The sequence below is a fragment of the Citrus clementina genome, unplaced genomic scaffold (genome assembly GCF_000493195.1).
Source record: "Citrus clementina cultivar Clemenules unplaced genomic scaffold, Citrus_clementina_v1.0 scaffold_9, whole genome shotgun sequence".
Classification (NCBI taxonomy): domain Eukaryota; kingdom Viridiplantae; phylum Streptophyta; class Magnoliopsida; order Sapindales; family Rutaceae; genus Citrus; species Citrus x clementina.
In genome coordinates this window covers 3,749,289-3,762,959 of record NW_006261964.1, presented here as the reverse complement: position 1 = coordinate 3,762,959, position 13,671 = coordinate 3,749,289, and the positions used below count along the sequence as shown (strand labels likewise).

General features: G+C 35.9%; 2 protein-coding genes and 1 pseudogene across 2 annotated transcripts; 1 reads left to right on the top strand and 2 right to left on the bottom strand.

Annotated features, from left to right (window-relative positions):
* Positions 1–277: 277 nt before the first annotated feature.
* LOC18032884 lies at positions 278–3,321 on the bottom strand (annotated as a pseudogene).
* Positions 3,322–5,168: 1,847 nt separating this feature from the next.
* Positions 5,169–6,626, bottom strand: LOC18033325 (pre-rRNA-processing protein TSR2 homolog). Its single transcript, XM_006419887.2, has 3 exons — positions 6,325–6,626; positions 6,105–6,196; positions 5,169–5,305 (listed from the first exon to the last, which is right to left on the bottom strand). Exons 1-3 carry the CDS (start codon positions 6,539–6,541, stop codon positions 5,252–5,254), a joined length of 363 nt encoding a protein of 120 aa, XP_006419950.2. The 5' UTR covers positions 6,542–6,626; the 3' UTR covers positions 5,169–5,251.
* A 1,503-nt stretch (positions 6,627–8,129) lies between these two features.
* On the top strand, positions 8,130–12,708 carry LOC18033412 (pentatricopeptide repeat-containing protein At4g14850). The gene is made up of 6 exons (XM_024189383.1): positions 8,130–9,841; positions 10,543–11,171; positions 11,741–11,833; positions 11,965–12,189; positions 12,272–12,352; positions 12,521–12,708. Exons 1-2 carry the CDS (start codon positions 8,247–8,249, stop codon positions 11,006–11,008), a joined length of 2,061 nt encoding a protein of 686 aa, XP_024045151.1. The 5' UTR covers positions 8,130–8,246; the 3' UTR covers positions 11,009–11,171; positions 11,741–11,833; positions 11,965–12,189; positions 12,272–12,352; positions 12,521–12,708.
* The last annotated feature ends 963 nt before the right edge of the window (positions 12,709–13,671 follow it).

Sequence of the window (13,671 nt, the reverse complement as noted above, 5' to 3'; positions counted from 1 at the left end):
TGTAAAGAATTTGTCACTAGCATTAGTATTACTCGTATTTATCTCATCTAATCCAAGAAAAAGGTGATTTCGCTCATTTTCTATCCCTACACTTGGATTAATTTGTAAACAAACAGTATCTGACTAAAACATTTAAGGGGAAAAAAAACTACATATTAGTTATGCATGTAACAGAGCTAGAATAGCTAAATTCGGAATTGGTACATCACATCAAATTCTAATAGCTAAATTCTGAGGAATGAGAGCTAAATCATTAATACAGATTGCTACAACTCCAGAATTAAGAACCGACGGCACATATTATTTCGAAATTTTCAGATAATTCTACCGCTGATATCATTCTTGAGTCTTGAGATACATAGCAGTGAAACAAAATTTCCATCAAGGATAAAGCTAAAGCATCCTTACAAAGCCATAACATCAGCCTGACTTGCAAAGCATATTTACATAAATTAAAAATATAAGCATGGGATGGTTTAAATGGAAAATCCTTTTAAAGAGCCAAATCTACCAGGAATTTTAGCCTCGTGCTTAGCTGGATTTTCCTTCTTCTGCTGCCATTCAACCCTTTTTGGAGTTTGCCAGCTGAACTACATGCACAATTTTTCTAATAGCGTTGACCACCTTCTGCTGATCATTGTCCAACTTAACCTTGGCCGCCTTCCTAAACTCGATTGTTGCCATAAGCTCTGCTCGTTCAGATTGAAGCATGGCAATCTGATCATCAATTTCTTTGACAGCCAATAAGTTGGAGTCTAACTCTGATTGAAGCTGAAATATATTGTCTTTCATTTCATAAAACTCTTTCTTGAGTGAGAGAGCCTTGGCCTTCTTGGCCTCGAGAACTGCAAAGAAATTTTTAGCTTGTTCAGTAATTCTCTTGTTCTCTAAAAACACCTTCCCATATGATGGGATTTCTTCGATCAATTTTAACTTAAAAAAGTTTTCAGCACTAAGATTGGGATCCTTCCGAAGGTTTGAAGCTAAATGTATAAGTTCGTAAATGTTTTTAAAGCTGACCAGCAAAGGAAAAATCCATATCAAGAAGAGAAGAGAGCTTACTTTGAGCTTCAGCCAATTCTTCTTCTTGGGAAGAACTACTGGTTCCAGCATAAGCAAAACAGGCTTCTGAAAGAGGATGAGCAAGAATGTCATCAATAGAATCGATATAGCTGTCGAAGTTCTCTGGTATACATTTTCCACGGAAATTGTTGCCCTCAATCGGATCACAGCCAGGTTGATCATCCCCGGAGTCAGAGGTACTTTTCATATCCTTGCCTAATATCGCAGCTTCATTATTCAATGAACACGAGTCAATTTTGCCGTCTGTATCTTTGGTGATGACTCCGGAAGATCGTCTAAGAGATTGCCGAGTTCGTTGCTTTGCTAATGATGCAGCTGCAGTATGTTTCCTCTTCCTCCTTACAGTAACAGGGGTTTCTTCTTTCACTTCTTCAACCTTCTTCGGAGAAAGAGAGGCAGCTTTCACTGCAATAAGTGTTACAAGTTAAAAATTTCCAATTATATCAAGATGATCTCCTTAAAAAAAGCAGGAGAGGTGCTGAACTCGACCTATTCAACTAAAACCATGATAATATACCAAACACAGACAGCAAAATACACTAGTCATCTTCTCAAAAAGTGAAAAATTATTAAACCCTAGACTAATGATTAATTTGTATTCCAAATCATGCAAGTCAAATGTTCTATGAGCACAATAAAAAGCTATATGAAAATAGCCCCTTTTTTTTGTTCTTTTAAACCACTGCATAACATGGAAACGTTTTCACATCTGGAAAAGAAAAATCTTATTAGGTAAAAGAAATACGTATATCATATAAGAATAAACTTTGAGCTCACCTTTTGTCGAATGCCACAATGTTGACGGGACCCTCCAAATGAAAGAGGCAAAAAATGCATCAATATCTGCATCTGGAAATTCTTTTAGAATATAAAGTTCAATTGAACGCCTGCTGGCAAAATATCTTGGACAAGAAGGCTTCTGAAGGCTTCTTGGAGGAATCAAGAATCGATCAGTGTAGTATCCACAAGAACTTATCCTCCTTCCTACCTTCCAACCCCAAGTCTCTCCAGGTCCTGGCCAATCCGTGGGAGCATATGGAAAACCTTGACCCTGATAAAATGGCGGAACTGGCTCAAGAAAATTACCCTCCTTTACCATTTGCCTGCAACCACTATTTCAGTCAGGGATATCATTCTCCAAAAGTTTAGCAGCTGAAAAAACCAATAGTCCACAAGTATTATAACCAAGTAAAAGTGCAAGACTAGTTTGCAGTAAAAGAAAGACTTCTTCTTCCATGCTTCAGTGTATATTTAAGATCATTTAAACAAAGTCACAAGGTGTATCTGCCATTATACCCAATTTCAGAGTTGAAGATGCCCAGGATTTTAGACTTCTCTTCCTTTCTAAGTTCATGTTCTTCAAACACAGCACCCATATAATTTGCAAATATACTCTAGAATCACATTTCAGTAAAAAGTTTTGCTCTCTCCAGTGTAAACTCTAGAGAATGCTCCGCAAGTTACCATGTAATCTGCTTGCCAAAATAATTTGAAAGCAGCAGCAGGTTTTCATGTAGCAAAATGAAAACCAGTTTTGGAGCATTATTGAAAAAAGATCACAAGCTCAATCTCCATTATAACCTGTTTGGCACGTGTATTTTTGCACCCACAAGGAAAAAGAAGAAAAAAATCATTTTTCCCAAAAAAGGAAAAAAGCTTTTTTTCAGACACAACTAATCAGAAACAGCCAATAGTTTTCTGATCCTTCAATTTTAAACCAAAATTGTTATCATTTGGCCTCAATTTTAAGAATATCAGAAGAAGAAGATTGAGCTTTTTCTAGTTGTGGAAGTCAAAATTGAAGCTTTTTCTGGTTACAGACTTGCATTGCAGTGCGTGCATGCTTCAATGTTCATCACTTCTTTCACAGACATAGGTTTCAATTGCATGCTCCATGTATTGACTCCATTTTTTTAAAAGGAAAAAAACCCACCAAAATTAAAAGTATAAGAAACTTACTCAGGAGGACTAAGCTGTTTAGTTTTACTCATGGAAGGCGCTGACGCTACCTGCCAAAAAGACTTTACACCTGCAATAACAAAAACAGCAAAAAGTAAAAGCAACGAAAGTAAAATCAACGCCAAGTTTTCAATACTAGATTGAAAACAAGAAAGAATCAAAACACTGACCTTACTGTGATTGTGAGCAGTGAAGAGAGTTAATCAGATGGACTCAACGGAGAAGAATTAACAGTATGACACGATGCTCTGGTGGGTACGAATCATTATTATACTCAACTCAAACTCCCAAGTGTCCAAGCATGCACACACTTGGCGGTTGGCACTTGGCAGCGAGTGTCTGACGAGTGACATTACGAAATTATTAGATTACCCTTGTGTGTCTCTTCCACTTCGCCTTATGTGAGGGGTATTTGTATAACTTTAACCGAAAGAGTTATGGAACCGATTTCAAGATAGAATCTTGGTGCACGCGCTCTCCCTTATTCGGGCTTCTTTGCCTAAACCCAACTTCGCTATTCCTTTCTTAAGATTTGAGTCATCACGATTGAGCTGAAAGCCCATATGAGTATTGTGTGTGTGTGTGTGTGTGTGTGTATGTGTGTGTGTGTGTGGTTTTTCTTTTTTTTACCCCTTCCCTTCATAATAATTATTATTTTTCATTTGTAAAGATTAAAGATTCAAAATTACAATGAAGTTCTTTTCAATAAAATAAAAAGATAGGATTTTGCTAAAAAGATAGGATTTTGCTAAGTTACCGCTACTGTAATTTTTACAATTCCTTCAAAAATCATGTGAAATCCCACCACTTATTACCACTGTTTACATCATTTTTAAGGGACTGTAAGTTACATAACTTAATAGCTCTCTAAAAGATATTGTGTGGCATTGCAGCCTTATCGTCTACACAACCCACATAAACATCAAACGTCAACCCAAATCTGAAGTCCCTTATTATCGATGTTCGAGCTCCATATCTGTTTTTTCTATTTAAGATGTTTTACCAAATGATATATATAAACAATACCAAACATGCAAAATTACATTGATCTTCAATTCTATTAAATATAACAAAACATTCATTCTTGCCCAAGAGACTATCACAACATGATTTCTCAAACCTTCATTGGACCTTACATATACAACAACTAGAGAATGTTATATTTATTTCTTACTTGTTATGAACTAGCATAAATTGTTTTAATTATTTTATGTTTTATCAGATTAATACGTACGTAACTAATACCAAATATTAAGAAATAATTTTGATACTCTTTTTATTACGTGATCAAATATTATATTAATGAATTAATTTATTATACCTTATATAGTAGTATGTTATGGACAAATATAACTTTTTATTATATTATTATAACTCGTAACAAGATGGATAATTTTGTAAAAAATACACGAGAATTCCTACACTCAGCCAAATATATAAGTAACTCTGATTCATTGAAGATCACTATGTGGTCATTTGCGCTTGACTAAGAATGTAGTCACCTTCATCACTCGTTCTAACTCTTTCTTACTTGACTTTGGTCTGTACTCTGTGCAACTTCAAGCTTGGATCAAGTCAGAAACCTGTAGAATTGGTTCAAGATAGAAAGCTGTAATAGGAGCTTGACAGCAACGATTGGTCATGGCTAATCAAGTTACATGATCTCTTCTCTCTCTCTCTCTATCTCTCTGTCACATGTGTTTGAATGGATATGCAAGATCATGGAGTTTTGAGTATAAATTATTTCAACAAAAAATGCATTACCCAATTTTAATGTATCCTTAGCCTGTATAAGATTAAAAATAGAATACGTATTGACATTATTTTTATATGAGTATAAACTTAAGAAACATACATTATAGATATAAATTCTATTGATCAAGTCCTTTTTTTGTAAAAGATACATCATTTTTACAAGACACCTTGTGAATGAAAAACTACTATACATGATACGAGTGTGGCTTTAAGCTATGACAGTATTGGTACTTCTCTGTCTTTTACAGAACAAACGCTGATAAAGGTATTTGGTAGTACTCCTAAAATATTGCTTCTTGCTCATTTATTATTTATTATGTGTGTGTGAATATCATCATGATTGATTGAAGCTTACACGTAGTAGTGAGTGATTATAAAAGATGCACTGCTCTATGAATGGCTAAGAGTTTTTCCATACACAGTTGAGTAGTCTTTTGTCTACATTTTGTAACTCTTAATGATTTCCACGCAAGTAGTCTTCATGCAAAATCATCAGTTGCTCTGCAACCTGCAAGGAGCCACAACACTAAATGATGAACAAGAAGTTCAAGTTGAAACTTGAAAATTGTTTCAGAACAATAAGGTGGAGATTACATTTATATATAAAGTAGAAATAAATACCCAGTCTCCACATTTTAATTTAAGTGTTTTCAAAAATATCATTAATCAGACAGATTTTTGTTTCACATCTTAAGGAAGTTTTTTTTTTTATTATTACATGAGACTATTGCTCAGATTACAACTCATATTACATGAGAGTATAACTGATATTTACAAATCAGACTATTACTGGGACCAACTTACATAAATGCTAATGGAGCTCTGCCCAGATTTTAACCCTCACAAATATTCGAGGGATGTCCACTCCTCACTCATGGGTAAGGAAGAGGACTGCCTTTCACTCAATTTTTAATTGAGGAATGAAATACCCCCACAATACTTTTGTGTGGGTTACATCTTAAAGAAGTTAGCTTAATGTGTTTAATTTATATTCTCTGAAAACGAATTAAGAGAATGAATATCATAATTAAATTAAAAAAAAATCCATTCATTATGAGTTATGAGTTGTGGGCGTGTGATAAGTATCTATATCAATATCATGTTACAAGAGAAATATTATGTCTGAGATTCATGGCCCAATATAAACTATATTGTCACAGTGAAGAATTAATCAATAATTGCATCCACAGTTGATTAGCTCCAACATAAAACTGATATGCCCTCTCACAAAAATATACATGCATTGGCTCCCCAAAAATCGAAAACGTTATCAATTAAGGATTTAAAAGGGGAAAATAAAATAAAACCTCCTCAATGCTGCCATCTTCAATTTCTGTATTGAAAGAGAGCAGCATACGTTCATGTAGCAAAGTCTCCAAGTCTTCGACATCAAGAGGTGCTGCAGAGGTGCAAATCAACAAGAAACACACATATATATTATAGGTCTTAATTGGCTCTAAATAATTAAATAACAAGAAACATGATGTCCATAAGAGAACGTCAATGAAATAAAATAAAATAAAATACCATTTGATTGAGAGAACCAAGAAAGAATATCAGCAGCAAGCTGGTGGAATTTTTGGATGGAGTCATGGCCGCCCCATTGATTTTGCACGGCCATTTGGAGGCCGTTCCATCGAGAGAGATGCAGTGTGATTCCTTCCTTCAGGCGAGAGTCGGTCTCCGTCTTCACATTTTGGCGGGTGACACGGTTGGTTCCGTTGGCGGTTTCCATCGTCAACATTGAAGACTCAGCTGCCTCCGGCCTCTGCTTCTGCTCTTGTCTATTCGTGGAATGCCACGTGGATAAGGGGGAGAGACGTCCAGCTGAGAGAGGGGAACAGCGAGGAATCGATTACTTTTCTTTTTCTTTTTTTGTTTTTCTGGTCCTTTCATTCTCAATAATGCATGCGAAAAACTTGGGGTAGGGTCGAGTACTGTTTTGTTGAGTCTTCGAGAAAATAATGTGAATACCGAATGCCATGCCAACGTCGTATCGTAGGCTTGAATTTCTCACCTTAATTACCATAAACAAGCTTGTTATAGGCACGTAGGACGAGATTTCTCATCCTACTACTATGCATTAGACGTGAAATCGATCTCGATCATAATCTTTAAGACCAATTATTATATAATGATACACTTTGGGACGTATCTGATTTCAAAAGGAACGAAATCTATTCTCAAATATTTAAAAGAAAATTTATTCATCATATTATTAATGTTATGCTCATAGAATTTGTACCTCAACTAATTAATATAATGTTATCATAAGTTGATAAAATATTACAACTAATTAATTTTTTTTTAAAAAAAATGACCGTTGATTCTATCATCTAATTGTCATGTGCTGAATTTATGGACAGCCAATTGCATGCCACATCACTAGGTATGATATCCCAAACTTTCGATGTTCTAATTAAATGCTTTTCAATTGTGCGAGTGAATCATTAATACGAAATTAAATCTATCAAAAAAATTAATATGAAATTGAAGATACATCCAATAACGGACATAATAAGACTTATTACTTAAAAAAGATATTTGTTTTATACAAACGAAATTATTGAAATTTGCAATTGCTCATTGATTCAATTTTAAAAGATTAGACTTTAACAAGAAGACATGAAAAGACGAGAGAGCTTAGAGTTGAAAGAGAGATAAATTCTAATAAAATTTTGAAATATAATCAAAGAACTAACATAACTAATTAATATAAAACACTAATAAAGATTCCAATAAGAGTATTTTTATATTTGACAAAACAGATCTTCGAGAGGACTGTGCTTTAGCTTTGCCACCGCCAACTTTGTAAGTACAATGCAACAGAATAAAAAAAATTGATTCAAATATCTTATTGCAAGGTTGAAATTTCATTTTTTGGACTATACAATATCTGATTATTGACTGGATGGTATTATAAAAAATTATGATGTCAATAATAAGGTGATTATATTTAAATTTTCCTTCTTTTCAATAATAAAGGACTTGCCGTTTTCTTAAAAATGTGATAAGGGCATTTAAACTCTTACTTAAAAATGCATAAAGACTACTATTTTAAGAATAGGCACACATACGTCCTTTCATTAATAGTTGCTGCGGATCAATGTCGCATATTCGAATCTTTCTTTGCTCTTTTGATTATCAACCTAATCTTGTCACCAAGTAGATCTAAAATTTTGACTAAATGTTGTTATATGTAATTTTATAAACAATAAATTCACTAACGACGGGGAGTTATGTTTCCATTCTCGAAATATTGAGCCTCTTTTGTATATTTGGGTAAAAATTGGGGACCTCGTTATCATTTTCCCAAAATAAACCCTCTTTGAATTTTTTGACCCGGCTTCTAAACCCCGCATATTTCGATAAACCCTGGCTAAACCCTTTGATATGTCTACATTGGCGCCATCACCACCAGCCATGACCAAAACCCACCACCAAATCCAATGCCCTTCCACGCTCCCGACTCGCTCGGCACCCTCCTCGAAACCGCCGTGTCGACTCGCTCATCGTCACTCGGCCGAGTCGTCCACGCTTACGTCATCAGAACCCTCGCCAACCATGTCCCCTCCACCCTCTCCAACTACCTCATCAACATGTACTCCAAACTCGACCTTCCCAACCCAGCCCAACTCGTCCTCCAACTCACCCCCGTCCGCTCCCGCACCGTCGTATCCTGGACCGCCCTTATCTCCGGCCTCGTCCAAAACGGCCATTTCACCTCCGCTTTCCTCCACTTCACTAACATGCGCCTTGAGTGCATTAGTCCTAATGATTTCACTTTCCCTTGTTTATTCAAGGCCTCGTCTGCACTTCACATTCCCGTCACAGGGAAACAACTCCATGCCCTTGCTTTGAAGTCCGGGCAGATACATGATGTATTCGTGGGATGCAGCGCTTTCGACATGTACTCCAAAACTGGGTTGAAAGATGACGCGGACAAAATGTTCGATGAAATGCCCGAGAGAAATTTGGCCACTTGGAATGCTTATATTTCCAATGCAGTGCTTGGGGGGCGGCCGAAAAATGCGATTGATGCGTTTATAAATCTCCGTCGGACTGGTGGGGAGCCAGATTTGATCACATTTTGTGCTTTTCTGAACGCTTGCTCAGATTGTTTGTTGTTGCAGTTAGGGAGGCAGTTGCATGGATTTCTGGTTAGAAGTGGGTTTGATGGGAATGTGTCGGTGTGCAATGGGCTTGTTGATTTTTATGGGAAGTGTAATGAGGTTGGTTTGGCAAAAGCGGTTTTTGATGGGATTATAGACAAAAATGATGTTTCTTGGTGCTCAATGCTGGCTGTTTATGTACAGAATTATGAGGAAGAGAATGGTTGTCGGATGTTTCTAACGGCAAGGAGAGAAGGGGTTGAGCCTAAGGATTTTATGATTTCAAGTGTGCTCAGTGCTTGTGCTAGAATTGCAGGGCTTGAATTAGGAAGGTCAGTTCATGCAGTTGCTGTGAAGGCATGTGTTGAGGGGAACATCTTTGTTGGGAGTGCACTGGTTGATATGTATGGAAAGTGTGGTAGTATAGAGGATGCAGAGATTGCATTTAATAAAATGCCTGAGAGGAACTTGGTTTGTTGGAATGCGATAATAGGTGGATACGCCCACCAAGGGCATGCTGACATGGCGTTGTCGTCCTTTGAAGAAATGACATCAATGAGGTGTGAGGCGGTGCCGAATTATGTGACCTTGGTGTGTGTATTATCAGCTTGTAGTAGGGCGGGTGCAGTGGAAAAGGGAATGGAGATTTTTTATTCGATGACACTAAAATATGGGATTAAGCCTGGGGCAGAGCATTACGCTTGTGTTGTTGACTTGTTGGGACGAGCAGGGTTGGTAGACCGTGCTTATGAGATTATTAAGGAAATGCCAATGCGCCCAACAATTTCAGTTTGGGGGGCACTTTTAAATGCTTGTAGGGTGTACGGGAAGCCAGAGTTGGGGAGGATTGCAGCTGATAACTTATTCAAACTTGATCCAAATGACTCAGGCAACCATGTGCTACTGTCAAATATGTTTGCAGCCACTGGCAGGTGAGGCCAGCTCAAAGCTTATCTTGTTATTGCTTTCTGCATTGAAGTTTCAATAACTGCCTCAATTTCACTTTTTTGAACTTGACCAAATTTTCTAGTTTATTTTTCCTTGTTAAAATTTCTTGGAAGTTCCAGTCTTCTAATGTTTCTCTGAGGAATCCATTTGCTAAAGTATACTGAAGCACTATCAGCTTTGGATTTACTGGTGGCCTTTTCAGCATCATCATGCAAACTTATATTGTTTATGTGGAAGAGGGATTGATCTGCATGTTCCTTCTGATTTAATGTTTGATTATCTCAAATTCAAGAACAAGCAAGAAATAAAAACTTTGTTTGTCTGAATCCTTTAAAATCTAAAATGTAGTTATTCTTTGAGTTGAAGAGGTAATATTGCTTATGACGTAGATATCCTAATTTTCAGCCAGGTGTTATAACAGCATGGTAGGTTATGAAATTCTGTATGGTTATTCATAACAAACTGAAGATCGAAATTCTAAGATATCCACTTTACGAGCAATTAGCTGCTTCTCTTAGACTACGTAGTAGTCACTTATTTCTGCTGTGCTGGTCTGCCTTCGATGTCAATTGTTGGTTTATTTGAAAGTGTTGTAAATAATTTCGGGTTTCTTCTTATTTTTTCTTACCAAAATAGACGAGTAGTTAGGTTATTCTTGTTTGCTAACCATTGTAGACTCATCCAGGTGGGAAGAAGCTGACCTTGTGAGAAAGGAGATGAAGGATGTTGGAATTAAAAAGGGAGCTGGTTGTAGTTGGATATCGGTAAAGAATAGGATCCACATTTTCCAAGCAAAGGATACTTCCCATGAAAGGAATACTGAGATTCAGGCAATGTTAACTAAGCTGAGGGAGGAGATGAAGGCAGCCGGCTACATACCGGACACCAATTTTGCCCTCTATGATGTAGAAGAGGAAGAAAAAATGACAGAAGTTGGGCACCACAGCGAGAAGATTGCCCTTGCGTTTGGCCTTATAGCTATCCCACCTGGAGTACCCATACGGATCACAAAGAACCTGAGAATCTGTGGAGACTGCCACAGTGCCTTTAAGTTTATATCGGGCATTGTTGGGAGAGAAGTCATTGTGAGAGATAACAACCGGTTTCATCGCTTCTGGGATGGGTACTGCTCCTGTAGCGATTATTGGTGATTGTTTGCAATTTTGACCATTTCTGTCATGGCTCCCCAGCCGAAAAGAGAAGATCGCAAGCTGAAGAAAAGGTCTAGCGGTTGAGTGCCAAGGTGAAGAAGCTGTAAACTGAAAAAAAGTGCATTTAGAGGGCACAAGATGAAAAGGTTCAGATTTAACCCAGGTATGGATTTTTTAGCTTAAATTTCTGAAATATTTAATTGAATTGGAGTTGGTGGTATACTGAGCAAGCATGGTTTGTTGACATGATAAATGCATTATTGAGCAACAGAACGGGATCAGACAAATCAAGTTTTGGAATAATTAACTCATTGTTTTTTGGGGTCCAGATTTTATTTAAAGAAAAAGAGTCATGGATATCGTGTCCGTTTATATAAATTATAATAGACATCCACATGTCTCTATTTAACTACATTATTGTATCTGATAATATAAAGTATAAAGATCCGATTTTGTTTTCTGAGATAAAAAAAATGCATGCCTATCACACTTATTATTATTATGATTATTATTACTATTACTATTTTATTTCTATATCTTTGAACAGATACCGAACGAATGATGTATCTATTTGGCACACACGCACATGTGAAAAATTATTTTCCCTTAACAACTGTCCAATAAAATACTGCAAAGGAGCGGGGCTTTTTTGCATTATATATATGTACGAATAAAGAAAAAATCATGAAACATATAATTAGGTGTCTTCCACTAATAATTCTGATTCTGCAGTAGCCAAAAATGCCAGTAGCTGAAGGAGTAACTCTCGATGATGTCGCCAGAGAAACCTCAGACATGAGTCGTTTCGTCAACTTCTACCAAGGGGTTTAATTATTTATTATTATTATTTTAACTATAAAGTTTGTTCAAGACTTGAAGCTGTAATGAGTTAATTAATATGCATATGAATCTAATGTGTACCTCTTTTTTTTTTTTTTTTCTTTTTCCGAATGTAGCTATTTGGTTTCAAGGAAACAGCTTCTTTTGAAATCGAAGGAACTAAGGTGAAGTGGCTATATTTGGCGGGAGTTTACACTATGCACGTTATCCAGAAAGACTAAATCTCAATTATCAATGCCCTACTACTCTCCACCTCCCATTGTTGAATTCGCCATCTTCCAAGTGCTCACCATTTCTGCTTCACTCTCTCCAATTTTGATTTCTTTGTCCAAACTCTCAAGGTATTTATTTATTTATTTATGTTTTCATTTCTTTGAGGCTAATTGATTGGTTATATTGAATTTTGGTTAATTAATTTTGTAGGAGAAGGGAATTGAGACTTTCTTCACGGGAAATACGCTAACGGATGAGAGGGCCAAACGACATTCTTCTTCTACCCTGATGGTAATTTTTTTTTTCCCCCTGAAACCTGTACATGCGCTAAAGAAAACACTGATTTAAGATTACAACATTTTACATTTAAGTCCGAAAATTTATAAAATATGTATCTCTGCAGTTAAAAATAATTAATTTCTCCTATATTTTAAAAAATTTGGCTATGATCTGTGCCAGGTAATTTATTGGAAGTCCAGAGCACCCCCTGTTGATGGTGAATAATGGCAGCTCGCCTAAGCGCCTAACTCGCTCCGCCATGGGACATTGGGAATTTGGGACTATAATAAATTAAAAAATGAAGCCGCGCAAGCATTAGTGGCTCTAATAATCATGTATCAATAATGGAGTGCTGTTTGTATTTGCTTGTTCATATTCTCTTAATTTTCGCTTTATTGTTATTTTGAAAAATGAAATTTTTTTATACACAAGTTATAGATAATATGAGTAGCACATATATCTGTTGCTACTATTAAAAGGTAGAAGAGTGGGAAAAAATAAACGAAGCCATGCAAATATTAGTTGCTCTTAACACTCACGTATGAATTAAAAACCCAAAAAAAAAAATAAAATAATGAGTGTTATTCAAAACAAAAATTTTAGTTTACGATAAATAACATGACTGCAAGCCTTGTTAGTTGTGACATTAGAGATCGATGTGAATCTTCTTCTGTACGTATAAAAGCATATTATACATATTATCACTTATATGCTTCAATTGACGTGGTATTATGAACTATCGCTAAAATGATATAATTAATGGCGCATAACTGTGGATGTGAATTTCGAGATATGAATTGGAGAGAGTATGTATACACTCAACTTTTAAGATTTTCACCAAACTGGACGGTATAATTTACCAAATGAGCAATGCTATAGTTATAAATTTTTATATAAATTAATGTGACATGATAAGATTAATTGAATTAAATATCTCTTGGCCTATATAATTTATTTATATTATTTTATATTTTTATTTAATTAATAAATTAATACCACATCAATTCGTGATTGTATCATCACTTTTACCGAATAATAAAAACAATATTATAACCTATTAATATATATCCATCCACTTCGACTTTGGCTAATTAGCATGACATCTTAGAAGACTCAGCTAAATAGCCAAGCGTATATAGATGCCTTAGCTAATTAGGTCATTAGCCAAGTTACCCATCAAGACTCAGCTAATTTGTTAAAGCGTGTGGAGACAAATCATGTGAGGAGGGTCTTTTGAGTATACTTTATTTATTAACTGCTTAAGACATACCAAAACGAACTATAAAAAATCCAAAACACATAATTTTTTTGGGTCCGGTGCGGTTCTACTT